General features: G+C 44.6%; 1 protein-coding gene across 1 annotated transcript in view; it reads right to left on the bottom strand.

Moving 5' to 3' along the window:
• The window catches only part of LOC122925251, a 118,633-nt gene that overhangs the window by 77,451 nt on the left and 16,580 nt on the right, over nucleotides 1-24,602 (bottom strand). The window contains exons 2-3 of the mRNA XM_044276718.1: nucleotides 15,095-15,193; nucleotides 13,121-13,265 (exon numbers count right to left, since the gene is read on the bottom strand). Of these exons, the coding sequence (XP_044132653.1) occupies nucleotides 13,121-13,265; nucleotides 15,095-15,193 (244 nt within the window). The remainder of the gene's footprint in view (nucleotides 1-13,120; nucleotides 13,266-15,094; nucleotides 15,194-24,602) is intronic.

Here is a 24,602-nt window from a genome sequence, read left to right as displayed (position 1 = left end):
CAGCGGCAATAATAGGACATGTTCCTATGCACACAGTCATTTCTGTTGTCTTTGAGGCCCCATTGAAGTGAATGGTTCTGCATACGGGCAGCAATAAAACAGAACAGAAAGGGTGCATCACACAACTGTATTTTCGGTCTGCATCTGATCCGCATTTTTTGCGGCTAGGATGCTGTCTTCATCCATATTTCCGTTCTGTAGCCCCACAAAAAAAGATAGAACATGTCCTATTCTTGTCTGTTTTGTGGACAAAAATGGCATTGTTTTAATAGATTTGCAAAATAAAATGCAACACGAACGTCAATCGTATTTTTTGCAGACCGTAAAATACTTACGGTCGTGTGAATGCACCCTAACCCTAAGTTCACACCTGAGCGTTTTACAGCGCGTTCAAACGCGCTGTAAAACGGTCAACACGTGAAAACCAATGCTTCCCTATGGCCCTGGTTCACACTTGAGCGTTTTACAGCGCGTTTGAACGCGCTGTAAAACGCCCGACGCATAAACAAGTTCTTGAGCTTTTTTTGGGGCGTTTGTCGCGCGTTTTGGCCATAGACTCATTGGACAACACTGCAGTCAATCACACAAATGCGCGTCAAACGCGCGTTTACTATTGCAAAAAACACGCATAAAAACGCGCAACAAATACGCGTGTAAAACACGCGTCTCAGAAACGCTCAGGTGTGAACCCAGGGTAAAGGCAGGGTATGAAACTGCTATGAATCTTGGCCTTTAGGGAAGGGGTCTATCAACTTGACTTTGCACCTCTAGGATCATAGGCACTGGATAGAGATTCCCCTGTATAACAATAGATGATGAATACTTTGTCTCTTTATTTTTAGCGAGGTCTTCACTGCCAAAGTAACTAACAACATTGATACAATTCATTTGTTTCAGTTGTGAGCTGGCGATATAGTTATGGTACATACTGTATGTTCCATAGTATACAGTTTTGCAAGAGAGGGCACATGCTTAATATCACAGAACGATGACAGGGGAGTCCTGTCCAAGAGATATAGGTTATTAATATCTTCACCTATCAGTTTATACAGTGTGTTCCTATTTCTAAATACACACAATTTATTTTTCAGATAAAATCTGAGCAGCCTCTTTCGTGTGGCAATGTTACAAATTTGGATTGCATGGATACATAATACGGATCTGTGGGGTCATACGGTACCTCTTTGTGGGTATACAATTTTATATAGTCATGCAGAGAGTTTTTTTGTCATGGGTTGTCATATTCCCACCAAACACCTGACTTCGTACCTGAGTGGCTACAATGTTAAGCATGTCATACATGGCAGATTTTGTTGCTGAAAATTCTGTGATAACAGTCATGTGCATGAGCCCTTAGGCTGTGTTCACACATATGCTGAGCTTTCTAGTCCATTGTAATCCCTACAGTTGTGCTCAGTTTGCATCAGACATCGGTTATTTTTCATGGGATGAAAAGTTCTTCCTGTTGTATTTTTTCTCCCATCAAAAACATGAAACACAAACTGATGCAAACTAAGCACAACTGAAGGTCAATTTTGCGGACCGGGTGCGGACCCATTCATTTCAATGGTGCCACAAAAGATGCGAACAGCACAAAGTGCGCTCTCCGCACCTGTAGATCTGTTCCGCGGCCCCACAAAAAAGCTAGAGCATGTCCTATTCTTGTCCGCAGCCACGGACAAGAATAGGCATTTTTATCACACAGTCTGCACTTGCAGACGTGTGACTGGACCCTTAGGCCTCTTTCACACGAGCGTGTCCGGATGCGTCCCGGTGCATTGCAGCAAACCCGCGGGAGTAGGTACCCAATTGCAGTCAGTTTTGACTGCGATTGCGTTCCGTTTTGCACGCGCGTGATAAAAAACTGAATGTGGTACCCAGACCCGAACTTCTTCACAGAAGTTCAGGTTTGGGTTAGTTGTAGTGTAGATTGTATTAATTCCCCTTATAATATGGTTATAAGGGAAAATAATAGCATTCTGAATACAGAATGCATAGAAAAATAGGGCTGGAGGGGTTAAAAAAATAAAAAATTAAATTGAACTCACCTTAATCCACTTGTTCGCGCAGCCGTCATCTCTTCTGTCTTCATGTGAGGAATAGGACCTTTGATGACGTCACTGCGTTCATCACATGGTCCATCACATGATCCATCACCATGGTGATGGATCATGTGACAGACCATGTGATGAACGTAGTGACGTCATCAAAGGTCCTATGCTGCGATTTTTCCTAAATGCAGAAATGATGTGTGAAAAACAACACTCGAATGCACAGACCAATTGAAATGAATGGTCAAGATTTAGTGCAGGTACTATCCGTTCACTTCACACATTGCACCTGTGCAGAAAACTCGCTCGTGTGAAAGAGGCCTAAGGGCGCCTTCACACGCAGCAGATTTTGTGGCAGAAAATTCTGCGACTGAAAATCAGTTCCATTCACCTTAACTGAGCTTGCAGAAATCTACATGCTTGCTGCCCCATTTAGATGAATGGAACTGATATTCAGTCGCCAGAATTTTCATCAGTGACTGTGAGCCAAAACCAAGTGTGGGTGCAAAACACAGAACAGGAGCAAATCTTTCCATTATACTTCATAGCCTCAACGGGAAAACTGTCTTAGTTGCCCATAGCAGCCAATCAGAACTCACCTTTCATTTTTTCAGACATTTCAAGAAATGAAAGGCGAGCTCTGATTGGTTGCTATGGACAGCTAAGTCAGTTTTCCTGTTAGTTTTGATAAATGAAGCGCTATCTCTTTATAGGCTTCACGATGGAAGTCACTTATCAAACAGTTACCAAACACTGACCGTGAAAGCAGCCTCAGTCCTCCTGCACATGACCATATCTCTTCTGCGGTCTGCAAACCATGGATCTGCAAAATATGGATAACGGCCCTGTGCATTCCGCACTTTTCTCTGCCTCCGTTCTGGAAATGCCTATTTTTGTCCACAAAATGAACAAGAGCGGGACATGTTCTATATAATTTGCGGCACGGGCGTATGGATGGGGCCTGCCCACAGATGACTAAGGGCTCATGCACACAAAAGTGTTCCGGCCGTGCCCATGTTGTGGTCCGCAAACAGCGGATCCGCAATATATGGGCACCGGCCATGTGCTCACCGTATCACGGATGCAGGACCCATTCAGCAAATCCAGAAGATACGGAGAAGAGGCACAGAGCAGAAGGTCATGGAAGCAGCACGGTGGCTCAGTGGTCAGCACTGGTGTCTTACAGCGCTGGGGTCCTAGGTTCAAATCTGACCAAGGATAACATCTGCATGGAGTTTGTATGTTCTCCTCGTGTTTGTGTGAGTTTCCTCCCACGCTCCAAAGACATACTGATAGGGACCTTAGATTGTGAGCCCCATTGGGGACAGCTGGATGCTGATGTCTGTAAAGCGCTGCGAAATATAGTAGTGCTATATAAGTGCATAAAATAAATAAATACGGAGCGCTAACGCGACATTTTAGTCTGTGCCTCTGCACCGCAAAAAAATAGAACATGCTCTCAAGTTGAATGGATCTACATCTGTCAGCGCAAGCCACACAGATGGTGCATGTGCAAGTGGTTTAGTTGCCCATAGCAACCAATCAGATTCCTCCCTTCATTTTTCAGATCGCCTCTGGAAAATGAAAAGTAGAATCTGATTGGCAACTAAGCCAGTTTTCCTTTGCACCAGTTTTATAAATCTCCCCAGTATATCTTTTTTTATTTTATTATTTACCATAAGCTTTCTATATAATATTGAGTAATTGACAATTTGACTGAATGAATGATGGTGTTGCTCATTAACATAGCCCAGCGTGGTGGCTTTAAAATGAAAAATGCTGTATAGGTTAATTAGTGTTTCAAGTGATTCCTGTATTTCAAGAGTGGGTTCTTTTGGGCCTCTTTCAGACGGGCGTCACATTTTGGCTCCGCACCCGTAGATCTGTTCCGCGGCCCCACAAAAAAGCTAGAGCATGTCCTATTCTTGTCCGCAGCCACGGACAAGAATAGGCATTTCTATCACACAGTCTGCACTTGCAGACGTGTGACTGGACCCTTAGGCCTCTTTCACACGAGCGTGTCCGGATGCGTCCCGGTGCATTGCAGAAAACCCGCGTGAGTAGGTACACGATTGCAGTCAGTTTTGACTGCGATTGCCTTCCGTTGTTCAGTATTTATCGCGCGGGTGCAATGTGTTTTGCATGCGCGTGATAAAAAACTGACTATGGTACCCAGACCCGAACTTCTTCACAGAAGTTCAGGTTTGAGTTCAAGGTTGTGTAGATTGTATTATTTTCCCTTATAACATGGTTATAAGGGAAAATAATAGCATTCTGAATACAGAATGCTAAGTAAAATAGGGCTGAAGGGGTTAAAAAAATACAAAATAATTTAACTCACCTTAATCCACTTGTTCGCGCAGCCGGCATCTCTTCTGTCTTCATCTGTGAGGAAAAAGACCCGTGATGACGTCACTGCGCACATCACATGGTCCATCACACGATCCATCACCATGGTAATGGTTCATGTGATGGACCATGTGATGAGCGTAGTGATGTCATCAAAGGTCCTATTCCTCACAGATGAAGTCAGAAGAGATGCCGGCTGCGCGAACAAGTGGATTAAGGTGAGTTTAATTATTTTGTATTTTTTTTAACCCCTTCAGCCCTATTGTACTATGCATTCTGTATTAAGAATGCTATTATTTTCCCTTATAACATAAGGGAAAATAATAATGATCGGGTCCCCAGCCCGATCGTCTCCTAGCAACCATGCGTGAAAATCGCACCGCATCCGCACATGCTTGCGATTTTCACGCAGCCCCATTTACTTCTATGGGGCCTGCGTTGCGTGGAAAACGCACAAAGAGGAGCATGCTGTGATTTTCACGCAACGCACAAGTGATGCGTGAAAATCACCGCTCATGTGCACAGCCCCATAGAAATGAATGGGTCCGGATTCAGTGCGGGTGCAATGCGTTCACCTCACAGCATTGCACCCGCGTGGAAATCTCGCCCGTCTGAAAGGGGCCTTAGGATGATGCCCTATCCTAATAACCTGCAAACACTGGGTAACATGCGGCTGCCGTTTTACATCAAAGTAGGCAGCATTACATAATGGTTCAGTACCAGCTGCACAGTGCCAACTATTCAGAAGGACTTTTCTTTCCTTAATGACATTATAATGAATACTTTTTAAACATTATGTAACGTTTGATTGCGCATTCTGTAACGGTTTCCCAATCCAGATTGGTTGTCTCTAGCTGTGTTATACTTTTTCATAATAACTCATCATTTTGTCTAATTAGCACCTGCCCTGCAGACATATTTCTGTGGAGCACATCAAGTACATGATAGCAGATGGCCTATTTGCTAATGAATGAAAATTTATTTTGTTGCTTGAATGGGAGATTTTCTTTAGAAATATAGAAAGGTGCACCTTTTAAAAATAAATATTGTTAAAAAGAAGTCTCCTAAAGAAATTAATTCAATTATTAATAAAATCATAGAAGAATATTATTTTTACCATCAAATGTAGGGATTAGGATGGGCACAAAAGGCCACAGTTTTTGAAAGCTGTTTATGAGAGAGCAATTTAAGAAATGAAAACTGAGCTATGATTGGTTGCTGTGGACAAAAAGGCAATTTTGAAAAAATGGGGGTCACTGGGGAAGATTTATCAAACTAGTAACTGAATACTGTGGCTCGTCAAGTCCCCAATGCACTTGGAGATCCACACTCTGTAAGGCCTCATGCACGCGACCGCTGTTTGGGTCCGCATCCGAGCCGCCATTTTGGTGGCTCAGATGCGAACCCATTCATTTCAATGGGACCGCAAAAGATGCGGACAGCACTCTGTGTGCTGTCCGCATCTGTGGCTCCGTTCTGCGGCCCCGCTAAAAAAAATTACACGTTCCTATTCTTGTCCGCGCTTTGCAGACAAAAATAGGCATTTATATTGCCGCCACCCGTTCCGTTCATTGCGGAAGGCAACACGGGCGCCTTCTGTTTTTTGCAATCCGCGGTTAGCGGACCGCAAAAAAAAGGCAGAGTCGTGTGCATGAGGCCTAACACAAATCTGTCTCTAATGTGTAATTGGAACAAACACTTTCATATATCTTTCTTGCTTCTTTATTTCATATACAAAACGTCTAAAATTGCTTTACAATAATAGTAACATAAAAACCGTATTCCGTATAATATTTCAGATGTCCTTGATCATAAGTCGACATTCTCATTCATTCCCTGTGCACTCCGCTCAGTGTCTTCAGGGAACTTCAAGCACCCGCTATGAGACATTTAGAAGGCAGACCCCTTTTTCTCAAGCGTCAAGCACACCCTCTCTCTCAAGCGTGGATGACACTTGAGAAAGAGGGCATGCCCTCTGAATGTTGCATCGCGGGGGATTGAAGCTCCCTGTTGCTGGTTAGAATATGCCCCGAGATGTAGACGCCGAGCGGAGTCCATGGGGAATCATTACTTGGATCAAGGAACTAAGTAATTGGATTCCAGCCCACCCGCCTTTTCTTGCAAGGTGCACTAATATAAAGGATGAAGCCTTGTTACAATAGGTTGAAAGGAAGGAAATCCGGCACTCAAAATTGATAAAGTCGTAGGTTCCTTTATTTGGTCATGCGATGTATCAGGTACAGAGGTACAGAATGATGAATAACCAGTGAAGCCCTTGTCAGTCTACGCGTTTCAAACGACAACGTTCTTAGAATAAGAACGTTGTCCTTTGAAACGCCTAGACTGACAAAGGCATCACTGGTTATTAACCATTCTGTACCTCTGTACCTGATACAACTTGGATCAAGGAAGTCTGAAAAATCATACAGACTAAGGCCTCTTTCACACGGGCATCACGTGTGAGGACTGGACAAGATGCAGGTGCGTTGCGGAAAAATGCACGATTTTTCCACGCAAGTGCAAAGCGTCTTAATGCGTTTTGCACACGCGTGAAAAAAATCGTCATGTTTGGTACCCAGACCCGAACCCGGACTTCTTCACAGAAGTTCGGGTTTGGGATCGGTGTTGTGCAAATTTTATTATTTTCCCTTATAACATGGTTATAAGGGAAAATAATAGCATTCTGAATACAGAATGCTAAGTAAATTAGGGATAGAGGGGTTAAAAAAAGAATTTAAATTAAACTCACCTCATCGACTTGTTTGCGCAGCCCGGCTTCTCTTCTTTCTTCTTCTTTGAGGACCTGGGAGAAAAGGACCTTTGGTGACGTCACTGCGCTCATCACATGGTCCATCACCATGACCATGTGATGGACCATGTGATGAGCGCAGTGAAAGTCACCAAAGGTCCTTTTCTCCCAGGTCCTCAAAGAAGAAGAAAGAAGAGAAGCCGGGCTGCGCAAACAAGTTGATGAGGTGAGTTTAATTTAAATTCTTTTTTTAACCCCTCTATCCCTAATTTACTTAGCATTCTGTATTAAGAATGCTATTATTTTCCCTTATAACCATGCTATAAGGGAAAATAATAAAGGTCGGGTACCCATCCCGATCGTCACCTAGCAACCATGCAAGAAAATCGCACCGCATCCGCACTTGCTTGCGGATGCTTGCGATTTTCACGCAGTCCCATTCACTTCTAAGGGTCCTGCGTTGCGTGAAAAACACACAATATAGAGCATGCTGTGATTTTCACACAACGCACAAGTGATGCGTGAAAATCACCGCTCATGTGCACAGCCCCATAGAAATGAATGGGTCCGGATTCAGTGAGGGTGCAATGCGTTCACCTCACGCATTGCACCCACGCCGAAAACTCGCCCGTGTGAAAGGGGCCTAAGGGCTCTTTCACAGGAACGGATGCCGTAAGGGTAATCCGCTGCGTGAAAGAGTGCCAAACCCCGCTCCGGACAGCAGAGAAACAGAGCATTTACATGATTGATATAGCTCTATGCCTCTCTGTGATCTTTGTACTACAAAATCACAGTGAGATAAAGTTGTCACTATGATTTTATATGAAAACCGACCAAAAGGAGTGGGTCAATAAAGTACAAAAACACTTATAATACTGAGGTAGTCAAAAAATAACATAATTTTATTAGAAAATCACAACAGGACATGATTGACACAACTCGCAAAAGACATTTAACACAGGTCACAATACATGAACGTATTAAAAACCAAGAGGACCGATGGTGGACTGCTGGTATATATTAATAAAGTGTAAGTGCAGTAATCCTGATTGGTCATCAGTAAAAAGGTGTATTACACCTAACCACTATGGCTACAAACTACATAATACGACCCATATGCATATATTGTACAACAGATACCAAAATTTGGGGGTGAAAATACACACCACAAAGGCTAGCTGAGGCAATGAGTTGCCTAAAAATATAATAGGCACATAGAAAATACTGACCAACCAACTTTAGTATACCACACAGGAACACCACCGGTCCGCTCCCCAATGCACGTTTCGCGTTTAGCTTTTTCAAGGGGTACTGGCTAATGTGGTGAGAATGGTCTCTTAAATAGGTGGATCAGCTATGCCATATTTACTGATAGGTTAACATTAATTAACTTACTAGTGTCATTGGCTGGCCTGTCATCCATCTGTTTTAACTCACCTGGATTATATCAAGTGGTGAGTGCTCGTTATATATCGTCCGACACTCTGCCATGAACGCCGCGCTCGAAGCCACGCCCAGCCGGTCCGGAGGAGGAGAGTCGCGCAATTACTGCGCGACGATTGTCATCCAGGGGCGGCGGGCGGGTGTGAGGTTTTGGCCGATTCTGCAGACGGATCATGTTCTTGACTCAGTGCTCACCTCGACTCCCACACTGGTGGCTCAACGCACTAAAATTCTTAATGACATTTTGGTATCCAGCCACTATGTCCCACCAAAATCTCAAGACAATTTTGTCTCAGACCAGGGGACCAGGGGATGGGGGTCGATATCCTGTGGGCACTGTAGTATCTGTAAGGCTATGATTAAGACTGACTCTTTTCGTGATTCATCTGGTAAAAATGTGTATAAGATTGTACATTTCATTATTTGCAGCACCACGGGTGTTATATATTAAACGACATGCCCATGTGGATTAATCTACATAGGCATGACGACATGTGAATTGCGTACACGGATTCAGGAACATCAAAGTGATATACGCACTGCATCTAAAATTGGTGATCACGACAGAGACAGGATAGTGAAACTTAAACCAGTTGCGCGACACTTCCGTTTGAAACATAATCGATGGCAGGACCTGAAGGTCCGTGGCATCGATAGAGTGAATTTGGGCTCCCGGGGTGGTGACCTCTTTAGACGTCTAGAACAGGTTGAAAGTAAATGGATAATTAAACTCCAGACTCAGGTACCATATGGGCTTAATGACAAGGTACCCTTCGCCTCCTTTCTGTGAGTAGCTCCTCCTTGAATCTCCTTGCTGTGTCCAGGTCTTTTTATGTTTTATGTGATTATGATGGTAGTGTGAGGTTGAATCTCTAGTGGGCTATGGATTATGCGAGAGGTTAATTAATTTGTATGTGTGTATAGCATCCGGGTTCGGCACATATAGTGTGTCTTGTATGAGACTATAGAGGTGTGCAAGGATTGCGTGGGCTTCATAATTAGATCATGGGGAGATTTGATGGTTAGTGTACATAAGTAATTGGCAGGGGGACATAATGGCAATATGTGTATATTTACAATTAGGTAATTATGAAGAGTTGAACTCACTTGTACCACAGCAATTTTGACGTGGTGAATTTCACTTATATGGATGTGATTTAATTTAGATTTTTTTGTTCATTATGAATTTTTCAAGGGGGAACCCTCTCACAACTTTATTTTAATGTGTATGTGTTTTTTTTTTGTTTTTTTTTTACTCTAAAGGAGGTCAGAGAGTGGTGCACTGTGACCTCATGCTAGACTACACGTTGGTACAGAGCTGCAAGAGGAGTGCACCGGATCTCCAGAGTGCCGTTGCCTTCCGGAGCAGGAGAGAGAAGTTTTATTTATTTTTGTCTGATCTAAGGTCTGATTCATGAGATGGATGGAGGGAGAGGGGTGCCATGACTTTGGGGCCTAATCTGTGGTCTGATAGATGGAGGGAGGTGTTATAGGCGCCATTACTTTGGGATCTGATCTGAGATATGATTGATGGAGGGGGGAGTGTTATAGGGGCCATAATCTTGGGGTCTGCTCTTAGGTCTGATTGATTGAGGGGCTGTTATATAGGGGCCATGACTTTGGGGTCTGATCTGTGGTCTGATTAAAAAGATGGAGGAGGGGGTGTTATAGGGGCAACAAATTTGGGGTCTGATCTGAGGTGTGATTTAAAGGGGTTCTCTGGGCTTTAAGAAAATGAAAATACTTAAATATTACTTTATTATAAATATATTCCCAAACACTTTTCATTGGTTATGTGTAAAGTATAAGAAAAAGAACTGGATCGCACATCCTCAATACTATGCTTTTATCTAATAACTGCTTCTCAGCATAATTGACATCGCTTCTCAACGCAATTTATCGTATACTTACCCCTATGCTGCATGCTATACATCAGGCATTAGTATACAATTTGATCAAAAAGCATAGGCCAATTAGATGAAAGCATAGTATTGTGCGATCCAGTTCTTTTTCTTATATTTTACACCTTTCATTAGTTATAGCGGCTCTTTTTATCTAGGAAGCAATCATTAGGAGAAAGAAAATGGCTGCCATCCTATCTGTACTCAGAAAACCTGTCCTAATCACATAGCATGACGAGTTACTTCAGAACACTGAGCTAAATAGCTGCCTCATCATCCTCTCTGCTCTACTTGTCAGGGATTATGATCCTGAATATAGCTGATAAGATCTTCAGCTGAATCTCTGTGGGAATGGAGTTCATGAGGAGACATGAAGTACAGAGAGGATGGACAGGACAGCTGGTGAGTCAGAGACTATCATTGGCACTGGTGTATGGCCAGGAAGGGGTTTAAATAGAGCACCGTCCCAGGATCAGAACCTTAGAGGTCCACGACTCTGAGCTCCATTAAACAAAAACACTAGTATACAGTAATAGAGCAGCTGAGCTAAAGAGACCACTGCTAATCTCCCCCAGAACATGCCTGCTGCGGGATGCTAAAAAAATGCTGTCGTGTCACCAGGGGTCGTGGCTTAGATGGCGCCACGGTAGCCCGGACAGGTAAGTATGTTACAGTCCTAATGTAAAATCTGTAACAGTACCCCTTCTACAGTGTGTGCCGTTTGTTATTACCAGTGTCTTCTTATATAGCGTGGGGGGGGGGGGGAAGGTAGTAGATCTTTGACCAAAGATGTCTGCGCATGTTGGTCTGAACCAAATGGAGAAGAAAAGGAAAGTGAACAACTGAAATCCGTGGAGACGTCATCTGTGAGTCACTATGTTAGAAGGTAGAGTCACTCTAAATTGATTCTCGTGGGGTGGGTGTGCGCTGTGTACATGTCCATCACATTCAAATGAAAGGGTCTGGGTTGCAATACCAAGTACAGTCACCATACAATGTACAGCTCTGTGCTTGGTAAGCTATAAGGAGGCCACAGTGCTCACCAGTGCATTATGGCCTCTTCACAGCGGATCTGTGAGGATAGTTTATAAATATTCTACTCCCAGAAACCCCTTTAAAGGGATTCTGTCACTAGTATTTCACTTACTGAGCTGTTAACATGACCACATCAGTCTCCATGATTTATATTACAATATACTAGTATTACTGCCCTGTGTCTTGTAATTTGTCTATAAAATCGCTTTTTATTAATATGCAAATTACCTAAATAAGGAGCCCAAGGGTCTGTCCCTCTGTCTGTTGGAGCCCAGCCGCGCCCCTTCTCCTTGAGCCCAGCACCGCCCCACTGCTAATTTATTCACTCCTCATCGCCGACCTCATATGCCTGGTGCGCCGTAATCTCGCGCATGCACTGTGGATATTTTATCAAGAGACCACGGCACTCTATAAATATTTTAGTTGCCTATTTTATTTCATATCTTTTGTATATATATGTCTTTTCTTTTGTATATCCATCCAAAAGTAATAGCTACTGCCCAGTGGCTATTACTTTTGGATGGATATACAAAAGAAAAGATATATATAGATATAGATATATATATATATATATATATATATATATACAAAAGATATGAAATAAAATAAGCAACTAAAATATTTATAGAGTGCCGTGGTCTCTTGATAAAATTTGCATGTACCCCTACCACTGAGCACCTCCCAACCGCCAACAAGGAGTGCCGCTGAACCCCCTATTTCCTGCACTGGGGATAGACCTGTCAGCGCACGCGCGATGTCCTGGCATCGGCCTCACAGAACACATTGCGCATGTGCTGACTGGTCTTTGCACGGCGCATTCGCGAGATTACGGTGCACCAGGCATATGAGGTCGGCGATGAGGAGTGAATAAATTAACAGTGTGGTAGTGAGATATAGGGTATGTTCACACAGCAGATTTTTTCATTGCCGTGTACCCTCAGTATTTTGCCACAGATTTCTACATTTATTGCAGATTTATCTCCAATGGCCATGTTTCCCATGACAAGAATAGACAAGTCAATTGTCTATTGTTTTCTACAATATGGATTTCAAATCTGATGAAAAAATTCACAGCATGCATTCATTAGACCATATGTATTTTGTGGTCCTCAAAACTCAGATCTGCAAAAAATACAGATGACATCCGTGTTGTATGCATTTTTTTGGCAGATCTATTTTAACAATGCTTATCCTTGTCCGCAAAACGGCGGTTGTGGCTAAAATCACAGTATATTCTAGGCTTGCTCAATTCTCTATTTTAACCATTTATGCAAGGCCCCACACACACAACCGTATCCATTTTGTGGTTCGCAAACAGCATAGCTGCAAAATATGATACCGACCGTGTGCATTCTGCCATTTTCTCACACCCATCAGTAGAAATGGCTATTTTTCTCCTGCAAAATAGACAAGAATAGGACATGTTCTATAATTTGCGGAATGGCCACACAGATGTGGACAGAATACGGATGACATTCGTATGCTGTCAGGATTTTTTCCGGACCCATAGAAACCAACCAAATGGACCAAAACTATGGTCGTGTGCATGAGGACTAATTAAAAGGAAAAGAAGGAAACAATAGTGCTCCAACCTGCAGAATAACTTTCCATCATTGCGTGAAATTCAGACGGTCCACAGTGCTTGAGAACCTCCCTCTGGAGCTCACTTCCAATCATGCGTCGCTGGCCAGACTTAAACATCTTTGTAGAGGTGTCTTCTGGTGTTGGAGAGTTGGACTGTAGTGTGGAGAAAGCAGGAAATGTCAAGTCAGAAACGTTGCCTGCTGTCTGAGCATTTGGAGCAATATAATTTCCCGGGCATAGTGTAATAGTAAATGTAGCATTATCAGCTGTAATTACACGGCATTCCTGTCCTTAATCAGGCCCAGGTCCCTGGCTCTCTCTTCCGGAGCTTATATCACTTGCTAGTAATTTAAGGAATCCCTGCAATGGGCACGCTTGTAGACTTAGTGGCGGGAGGTGAAACACAGTCACAGGCACTATTTATTCCAGCCCTATAATGTTTATGTAACATCTCTAGCTCCACAAATTCACATTAAATATGTTCCTCTCCCACTTTCTGATTCACCAAGTTCACGGCTGTATTTCGGGAGATACAATAAAGTTGTTATGTGTCAGAGGTTCTGGCACTGTGTAGGTACCCTTTATGTCCTTTGATTTCTCTTCTGTTTCAGGAAATTGTAAAAAGGCAAAAGTGAAATAACACATTTATCTTTAGTGTTAGTATTCCGTTTTCGGTAAGTAAATGGAGAGAACTCAATACTCCTACATGTAGTAATTACTTCTGTAATGTGGCCAGTTTCCTTCCTCCCGCCATGCTGATCTTTTTAATTTTCTGTTAAAGGGCTTGTCCCACTAAAAAATCTTCTACATTTTGTCTACATTTTTCAAAAGAGCATCTGGATCTGAATACTTTTATAGTTGATTGTAATTAAAAATGTATTATAGCTATTGAGTTATGAAATGAAATCCACTTGTGTAGCGCCACCTGCTGTTTGGTCTTTTTCTAATTTCTCTGTCCACCTCAGTGAGTTGGACGCACATGCTCAGTGCCATCCTTTAGCTGCCATCGCCTGCAGCAAAAGGACACTTCCACTGAGCTGGCAGCTTGAAATAAATCTAGCAGAACAATTGGAGCAATGATGCAGACATCTCTGGATCCTTGCGAGGTACAGGGCTGGTTCTTACTTTGATAGAACGAGGTTGTGATTTCTTTTTTTCTTTTACATCAATCATGGAATAACCATTTTTATTTTATTGCTGGGCTTGATTATAGTCAGCGGTGGTTGGGTGAGTTCCTTGGGATTGATAAAGTGGTACGAGGAGTTGGGGCGTAGGTAAGAACCGTCCGAGAAGCCCACTAGGATGTTGCTTTCCTTCAGTGTCATCCCAGGAGTCCAGAGGGCGTACACAAGTAAGAGAAGCTACTGTATATGAGGAGGCATGCAGACCACTGTGGCCGTCTAAAAAGTTTAAAGTGACTATTCAGGCTGGTTAAGCCAAGTTATGAAACGTTAAAAGAATTGCACCCTTTTGAAGAGTGAATTCCAGTAAACAACCCATTCCACAGTTAACAGTCTTGTGGAAAACGTATTCAATATATAGGTCAAGATTATTGTGCTCTGCCGCAGCTTTACATCTCAACGTATCCAAGGGCCAATGACATTAGGACAGGCTCATCTACAAGATTACCACATAAAAATGACGCCCATGAAGGAGTCAACAATAGCAGACATAGCAGCTTATATGAGATCATTAAAAGTTAGTGACAAGAGACGGGACGAGAGACAGAGTGTGCAATGGAAAGATTATGTAGAAAGTAATGGAAAAGGATGCCAATGACCAAGAGATGGTAACTCACCTTCAAACTCGATGCTACTGACAGCTGTGTCCAAGTGGGGCCGAAATCCAAAAAGTGTATAGTGTCCCATGTGTGGTCCCTGCAGTCTTACACAATCTGCAGGGACTGTGCCATTAGCCTGTTCATTTAGCCTAATGTGAGTCATACGAGAGAGAAGGCATCATTCAGGAATAATTAGAATTACCTTAGATTTTTGCCATGACGGAAGTCCAAGAGACTGCTGCAGGGCTTGTACCTTATTATTGTACCTGGACCAACTCTGAATTAAATGAATTTCATCCATCTATAAAAAAGAAATATAGATTGAATGAAACAATTAACGCTGGGAAAACATGATAAATGTATTGATGTATTTTACATAGCTTATGTGATGGAATTTCAAATTTGAATTTTAATGTCCCATTCACCAATTTGTTACAGTGTTATGCAATCTTTAAGCCACACATCCAAATCCTAACCTCCACCTGCCACTTTCAACGCAAGAACATCTCTCGTATTCCCTCCTTCCTTAACCTGGAGTCCAGTCAAGGGCTGGTGCACTCCCTCATAGTCTCCCAACTAGACTACTGCAACACTCTCCTCTGTGGCCTCCCATCCAGCACTCTCGCACCCCTCCAATCTATACTAAACTCTGCTGCCCAGTTAATCCACCTCTCCCCTCATTTCTCCTCACTGCCTCCCCACTGCCCAGCAAATTAAGTTTAAAATACTAACAACTACATATAAGGCCGTCCACAACCCGTCCCCTCTGTACATCTATGACCTGCTTTCCAGATACATCCCCACAAGTAATCTCCCATCCTTACTCCTCCTTGGTTCTCCTCTTGTCTGTTCCTCACACAGTCGTCCACAAGATTTCTCATATGCATACTAATTCATAAATTACTAATTCATAGATTTCTCATATGCATACTAATTCTCATATCCCATACTAATTCATAAATTTCAACATGATATCACTAATATGTGCCTGGACCTCCTTAAAGACAGGGAGGGGTATGAGGTACTGCAGAACAATCCTACTGCTCTTTACTTGGGTAAACTCAAAAACATCTTGAACACGGGTCTACAGAATAAGGTCATTAGCACCACTGAATACACATTTCTATTACCAGTGAAACCCTTGGTCGCTACTTTCTATGGCCTACCCAAAGTACACAAGGGTACCTCCCCTTTAAAAGGCCGTCCTATTGTGTCAGGCGTCAACTGCCTGACACAAAATAGTGGCATTTATCTGGACCAGATTCTGAGGGAGTTCGTCGTGTCCCTCCCCGCATACACGAGGGACACGATGGACTTCCTCAATAAAATTAATACCTTGAATCTGGATCCGGCATGCATCCTCGGCAGCATAGACGTCGAGGCTCTGTATAGCTCTATACCACATGAGCATGGGTTAAGGGCTGTGGATCACTATCTCAAAACCAGAGGGACTCACTGTTCTTTGCATAATGTTTTCATCCGTGAACTCTTGACGTTCACTCTTAACCACAACTACTTTCTGTTCAATGCACGGTTTTACCACCAGCTCAGGGGGACGGCGATGGGCAGTCCCTGTGCTCCGTCATACGCCAACCTCTTCCTGGGCTGGTGGGAGGACACGCAGGTTTTTCCGGACCACATCGTCTGGTGGGCTGACTACATCCAATTTTGGACCAGATTTATAGACGATGTGTTTATAGTCTGGAAGGGTGATCCCCTCAGCTTTAAACGGTTTGTCACAGACCTTAACGCTAATAGTATTGGTCTTAAATTCACCTGTGAATGGGATTATGAATCCATTACCTTCCTAGATGTAAGGGTCACTAAGGTGGGTGACAGTCTTCTAACAAATATCTATCGTAAGAGTACGGCCACCAACTCTCTTCTCCATTGGAGCAGCTATCACCCCGCCCCTCTCAGACGAGGTATACCCAAGGGGCAATACTTAAGAGTGAGGAGAAACTGCTCTAATGACTCCTCCTTTTTTCAGGAGGCCGGGAAGCTTCAAGATAGATTTTTGGCAAGGGGGTATCCGAGGGATATTCTGCGGGAGGCTTTTCAGAAAGCATCCACTAGACCACGGACTGAACTCCTGGTACCTAGAAGACGTACCTCTGATGATCCTCAACCGGCACGTATCATCGCCAATTTCGATGCCGCCAACCGTGAAACCAGAGAAATCCTACAGAAATACTGGCCGATCCTACAAATGGATGCTGATATTTCAGATATCATAAGCAAATATCCGTCGGTCTCTTATAGGCGAGGTAGGAGCCTTAGGGACCGTCTGGTTCACAGCCATTTTTCACCACCTCAGAAGGCTGGCTCTTGGCTCAACCGGAAACCCATCGGTATATTCAAATGCGGTCGGTGCAAGGCCTGCCAATATGTTCGAACCACCAAGTCTGTCACCTGTTCGGTCACTGGTCAAACGTTCCAGGTCCGGGACTTTGTTAATTGTCTATCCAGTGGGCTGGTTTACCTCTGCCAGTGCCCATGCCCTATGGATTATGTTGGCAAGACGATACGTGAGTTCAGGAGAAGAATCCTGGAACACGTTAATGACGTCATCAAAAAAGAGCCCACACCCGTGGCTACTCATGTAAATGACTGTCATGGTGGTGATCCCTCTTGCCTTCGCTTCACTGTCCTTGAACTGATATCCCCCTCTCCAAGAGGCGGTGATTTGGACAGACGTATCCTACAGAAGGAGAGCGAGTGGATTTATAGATTTCGCTCCCAATCACCCCGAGGACTTAACGAGCGCTTGACTTTTTCTTGCTTTCTATAACTGCTCATTCTCTCTCATTGCCTTATGACATGAATGGTGACCTCCATTCTGTCATTAACTTCCCCTTGCTTCACTGATCTGGCCTTGTTAGTGGGGTATCCCCTATCAGGTGGCCATCCCCCCTGCAATTCTGACCTCAGTAATATCTTTAATTCCCTGGCGTATAGCCTGGGTACGTAAAGTACCCGAACGTTACATTTAATGGGATGTCTATTCACAGTGACATACCCTGTATGGGGCTTCCTTGTTATCCTGAAGGGAGCTCTCTGTATATATCTTCTTTGTACGTCAGTAGTTATATACATGTACAGTAACAGCTCTGTGTGCATCTTTTCTGGCACAGAAACTCCTCATGCCCCACCCTATACATGTCCCCTACTTTTGCCCATTACTTGCAACCCTTGCGACCTGGCCCAACCGGACCACAGACTATCCCCCATCATGTATGTGTACTGTTTGACCATTCATACATGTTCAGCCCACTGTCATCATATAACTCTGGCGCATCATCATCTGGTAGTCATCAGCGGCAATATGCGTGTCAAGCTGACACGCACACACCGCACTTCCGGTATGATGGTGACTATATTTACGTCATTTCCGGTATGCGGTCCACGCTGACACGCATACCGGCGTGCGGGCTAAGCACACATGCTGGCTGATAACAAACTACGTAGGTTAGCATGGGGCACCTTCATCTATACATGTTTTGCCTACTGTCTCCATATACCAGGACAGCCTCGTTTTCGGCGCATCATCAACTGGTCGACATCAGCGGTAGTATGCGTGTCAAGCTGACACGCATACACCGCACTTCCGGTTTGATGGTGAATACATGTACGTCACTTCCGGTGTGCGGTCCACGTTGACACGCATACCGGCGTGCGGGCCAAGCACACATGCTGGCCGATTACAAACTACATAGGACAGCATGGGGCACCTCCATCTTGTATCCACCAGGTCATGACATCTACACAACCTCATTAATGAGCATGCCTCCCCCTGGCACGCCCTACTCTTTCGGCCACACCTTAATTAATTAGATATCCACCTGTGTATGGGCTTTGGGGGGTTAAAAGGGAGGGCTAAACTGAGGATCACCACCTCAGACCCATTATTCCACACCACTGACCACACCATGTAAGTAGCAGACAATGTCTCTTTACTATCTGTAATGTATGTCTAGCCCTGAGTGTATGTTGAGGTACATACAATATAAAAAATTTTTTTTTTAGGTATCCTCTGGGTGGGTAACCCGGCATCCTGGGTGACTAAACTGGGGCACGCATATCTTTCGTGCTGCACTTCAGTCAGGTGCATATGCTCTTATCTATGAGCCTCCTCAGGAACGACCTTGTTTGCAATATATTATTGCCAACCTCAGTGTGTATGTTGGTAGTCGAGTTCACTCACCACGCTGCCAAAAACGTATGTAAACTGCCATTTGGCAATCGTTTCATTACTGTGGGTCTGCAGTGTCATAAAGGATTGTCTATTCCTGTTATATATGCACGCACGCATCACTGAACTGGGGCGGCCATAACCATTGGCAATGGTCCCATTATCTTTGCATACCTACTACACGTAACCCCCTGATGAACCCTCCGTTTGGGTGAAACGCGTCGGGGTTTGTAGGTCATCTATAATTATCTTAATATATCTATACCCAATTGTGCGTTTTGTTAGTATATTTTATCTTCTAGGTGGGCCCTGTACCTCCTGGTTACGCCATGAGGGCAGTATACAGTGGACACCTTTGTAACCTATCCTTTCCTATCTGTGCTTGTTTTCCATGTTAGACACCACGTATATCGTCCCACTCCATCACTCACCTCACCAGGGATAATTAGGAGTTGGAGTTCAGGTACGGGGACAGGGCGCCCCCACCATCAGGAGACGTCCCTGGGCAGAGGACCAGATCAGGGAATCAGTGCTAGGGATAACTTTCCCCGGCCTCCCGCCTGTGTATACCTGTATCTTAGGTATCCATATTCTGGCCTCTACATGGATCATTTGCATAGAACTGTTTTGTCTGTATATATGTAAATTCTGAACTTACCTATTAAATTTAGTTACTTAATGGATAAACAGGGTACTCTTGCTGGACTAACTGTTGATACATATTGATACCCCGTCTTAGTATAAGCTCGCTATCTGTATTGCTGGACTTTTACATTTTTGTTTTTGCTATGGCTACATTCCTAACGGGAACTATCTTTACTGATGATCTGCTGAATGAAGCAAGGGATGTCTTTTCGGATAGGGGCGTCCCCACACTTGACCAGTCAGCATCAAGCAAGCAGGTGTTTAGTGATCTATACACCTATTATAAAGACAATATCAAATCCTGGTGGGAGATAAAGTCACTTGAGAGCTATCTTGAGCAAAAAATTGTCCCACGGGGACTCCGTATCCGTATACGGCCTGCTGACAGAATCTCCTCACCAGGATTCTTGACTAAATGGGAAGAGACCCTGACTCATAATTCTTTGTCCCTCATGAAGTTACTATTGGACGAAGAGAGAGTATTATTTGAAAACACCTCCAAGAAATTGAAGGAACAAATAGATACGGCTCTTAAACTGAAGGAAGACCCAGACTTTTCCAGAAGGGAGGCATCCCTACAATCAGCTGTTGTGAGGTTCCAATCACTCATAAAGGAACGCAAGCACAAACAATTTGTGCGAGATTTAGGCGACTTTAGAGAAAATCGGGCATATACTGCTACACAGAATCAGCCGTCTGAATCTGAATTCTCATCTTCGGACGTGGATACTTCCGATACTGATTCTCGACCTAAACCACGATACGCACCCTCGAATCGCGGTCGCTCTGACCCCAGACGACAAGGTGGTCGGCGATGGTCAGGACAAGGCAGATATCGAGGCAGGGGCGGAAGCTATCGGGGTCATGGGCATCAACACCCTCCCCCCGAATACCAGCCGTCCCCTCCCTCTGGCCTCTCTCAAAACATCCCATCCCAGCAGCCGCAAGCTCTCGCTGCCTGTGCCTCTTCCTCATCCTCTTCCTCTTTTTTAGAGAAAGGAGGGATGCCTTATTCACTTCGAAAAAATCGCTGAGTAAAGAGCCTGCAGATGACCTCCAAGTCATTAATCTCTCTGCCCGTACACTCTGTGCTGAGGAGATGGGGGTCCTCGGGCGGGGACTGTCGTTCGTACCCACCACGGACTTCAGTACCTTTGCCTGGACCAAGGACCTCCATCTCTTCTGCAGAAGGCTAAAATGGCACAAGTTCTTTAAGAACTCCAACAGGGACACGTGCCTAAGATTGGGCCTGGAAGAGACTGACTATGAGGGTCTGCAGGACCTTGTGGATCTCAACAGTGAGCACAATAGCATCCCGGGCACAGGCCCGTTCACCAAGCTACGGCCCAAAAGCAGTAGAATGCCGCCTCCACTGAGTTCAGAACATATTGACATCTTCCTCCAGCTGGTCACACGAGATCTTGACCAGCTGGGGCATGTGAGACCCAGGTCCTTCAATCTCTCAGTGTCAGAGATGGAGGCACTTAGGTCACTGGAAAGGGATAGCACGATCGTGATCAAGCCATCAGACAAGGGTGGCAACCTTGTCATCCTTGACTCCCCATTATATAAAAATATGTGCCTGGACCTCCTTAAAGACAGGGAGGGGTATGAGGTACTGCAGAACAATCCTACTGCTCTTTACTTGGGTAAACTCAAAAACATCTTGAACACGGGTCTACAGAATAAGGTCATTAGCACCACTGAATACACATTTCTATTACCAGTGAAACCCTTGGTCGCTACTTTCTATGGCCTACCCAAAGTACACAAGGGTACCTCCCCTTTAAAAGGCCGTCCTATTGTGTCAGGCGTCAACTGCCTGACACAAAATAGTGGCATTTATCTGGACCAGATTCTGAGGGAGTTCGTCGTGTCCCTCCCCGCATACACGAGGGACACGATGGACTTCCTCAATAAAATTAATACCTTGAATCTGGATCCGGCATGCATCCTCGGCAGCATAGACGTCGAGGCTCTGTATAGCTCTATACCACATGAGCATGGGTTAAGGGCTGTGGATCACTATCTCAAAACCAGAGGGACTCACTGTTCTTTGCATAATGTTTTCATCCGTGAACTCTTGACGTTCACTCTTAACCACAACTACTTTCTGTTCAATGCACGGTTTTACCACCAGCTCAGGGGGACGGCGATGGGCAGTCCCTGTGCTCCGTCATACGCCAACCTCTTCCTGGGCTGGTGGGAGGACACGCAGGTTTTTCCGGACCACATCGTCTGGTGGGCTGACTACATCCAATTTTGGACCAGATTTATAGACGATGTGTTTATAGTCTGGAAGGGTGATCCCCTCAGCTTTAAACGGTTTGTCACAGACCTTAACGCTAATAGTATTGGTCTTAAATTCACCTGTGAATGGGATTATGAATCCATTACCTTCCTAGATGTAAGGGTCACTAAGGTGGGTGACAGTCTTCTAACAAATATCTATCGTAAGAGTACGGCCACCAACTCTCTTCTCCATTGGAGCAGCTATCACCCCGCCCCTCTCAGACGAGGTATACCCAAGGGGCAATACTTAAGAGTGAGGAGAAACTGCTCTAATGACTCCTCCTTTTTTCAGGAGGCCGGGAAGCTTCAAGATAGATTTTTGGCAAGGGGGTATCCGAGGGATATTCTGCGGGAGGCTTTTCAGAAAGCATCCACTAGACCACGGACTGAACTCCTGGTACCTAGAAGACGTACCTCTGATGATCCTCAACCGGCACGTATCATCGCCAATTTCGATGCCGCCAACCGTGAAACCAGAGAAATCCTACAGAAATACTGGCCGATCCTACAAATGGATGCTGATATTTCAGATATCATAAGCAAATATCCGTCGGTCTCTTATAGGCGAGGTAGGAGCCTTAGGGACCGTCTGGTTCACAGCCATTTTTCACCACCTCAGAAGGCTGGCTCTTGGCTCAACCGGAAACCCATCGGTATATTCAAATGCGGTCGGTGCAAGGCCTGCCAATATGTTCGAACCACCAAGTCTGTCACCTGTTCGGTCACTGGTCAAACGTTCCAGGTCCGGGACTTTGTTAATTGTCTATCCAGTGGGCTGGTTTACCTCTGCCAGTGCCCATGCCCTATGGATTATGTTGGCAAGACGATACGTGAGTTCAGGAGAAGAATCCTGGAACACGTTAATGACGTCATCAAAAAAGAGCCCACACCCGTGGCTACTCATGTAAATGACTGTCATGGTGGTGATCCCTCTTGCCTTCGCTTCACTGTCCTTGAACTGATATCCCCCTCTCCAAGAGGCGGTGATTTGGACAGACGTATCCTACAGAAGGAGAGCAAGTGGATTTATAGATTTCGCTCCCAATCACCCCGAGGACTTAACGAGCGCTTGACTTTTTCTTGCTTTCTATAACTGCTCATTCTCTCTCATTGCCTTATGACATGAATGGTGACCTCCATTCTGTCATTAACTTCCCCTTGCTTCACTGATCTGGCCTTGTTAGTGGGGTATCCCCTATCAGGTGGCCATCCCCCCTGCAATTCTGACCTCAGTAATATCTTTAATTCCCTGGCGTATAGCCTGGGTACGTAAAGTACCCGAACGTTACATTTAATGGGATGTCTATTCACAGTGACATACCCTGTATGGGGCTTCCTTGTTATCCTGAAGGGAGCTCTCTGTATATATCTTCTTTGTACGTCAGTAGTTATATACATGTACAGTAACAGCTCTGTGTGCATCTTTTCTGGCACAGAAACTCCTCATGCCCCACCCTATACATGTCCCCTACTTTTGCCCATTACTTGCAACCCTTGCGACCTGGCCCAACCGGACCACAGACTATCCCCCATCATGTATGTGTACTGTTTGACCATTCATACATGTTCAGCCCACTGTCATCATATAACTCTGGCGCATCATCATCTGGTAGTCATCAGCGGCAATATGCGTGTCAAGCTGACACGCACACACCGCACTTCCGGTATGATGGTGACTATATTTACGTCATTTCCGGTATGCGGTCCACGCTGACACGCATACCGGCGTGCGGGCTAAGCACACATGCTGGCTGATAACAAACTACGTAGGTTAGCATGGGGCACCTTCATCTATACATGTTTTGCCTACTGTCTCCATATACCAGGACAGCCTCGTTTTCGGCGCATCATCAACTGGTCGACATCAGCGGTAGTATGCGTGTCAAGCTGACACGCATACACCGCACTTCCGGTTTGATGGTGAATACATGTACGTCACTTCCGGTGTGCGGTCCACGTTGACACGCATACCGGCGTGCGGGCCAAGCACACATGCTGGCCGATTACAAACTACATAGGACAGCATGGGGCACCTCCATCTTGTATCCACCAGGTCATGACATCTACACAACCTCATTAATGAGCATGCCTCCCCCTGGCACGCCCTACTCTTTCGGCCACACCTTAATTAATTAGATATCCACCTGTGTATGGGCTTTGGGGGGTTAAAAGGGAGGGCTAAACTGAGGATCACCACCTCAGACCCATTATTCCACACCACTGACCACACCATGTAAGTAGCAGACAATGTCTCTTTACTATCTGTAATGTATGTCTAGCCCTGAGTGTATGTTGAGGTACATACAATATAAAAAATTTTTTTTTTAGGTATCCTCTGGGTGGGTAACCCGGCATCCTGGGTGACTAAACTGGGGCACGCATATCTTTCGTGCTGCACTTCAGTCAGGTGCATATGCTCTTATCTATGAGCCTCCTCAGGAACGACCTTGTTTGCAATATATTATTGCCAACCTCAGTGTGTATGTTGGTAGTCGAGTTCACTCACCACGCTGCCAAAAACGTATGTAAACTGCCATTTGGCAATCGTTTCATTACTGTGGGTCTGCAGTGTCATAAAGGA

Source organism: Bufo gargarizans, chromosome 1 (assembly GCF_014858855.1).
Source record: "Bufo gargarizans isolate SCDJY-AF-19 chromosome 1, ASM1485885v1, whole genome shotgun sequence".
Taxonomy (NCBI): Eukaryota; Metazoa; Chordata; class Amphibia; order Anura; family Bufonidae; genus Bufo; species Bufo gargarizans.
Note: the sequence above shows the minus strand (reverse complement) of the source record. Positions and strands in the feature narration are given on the sequence as shown.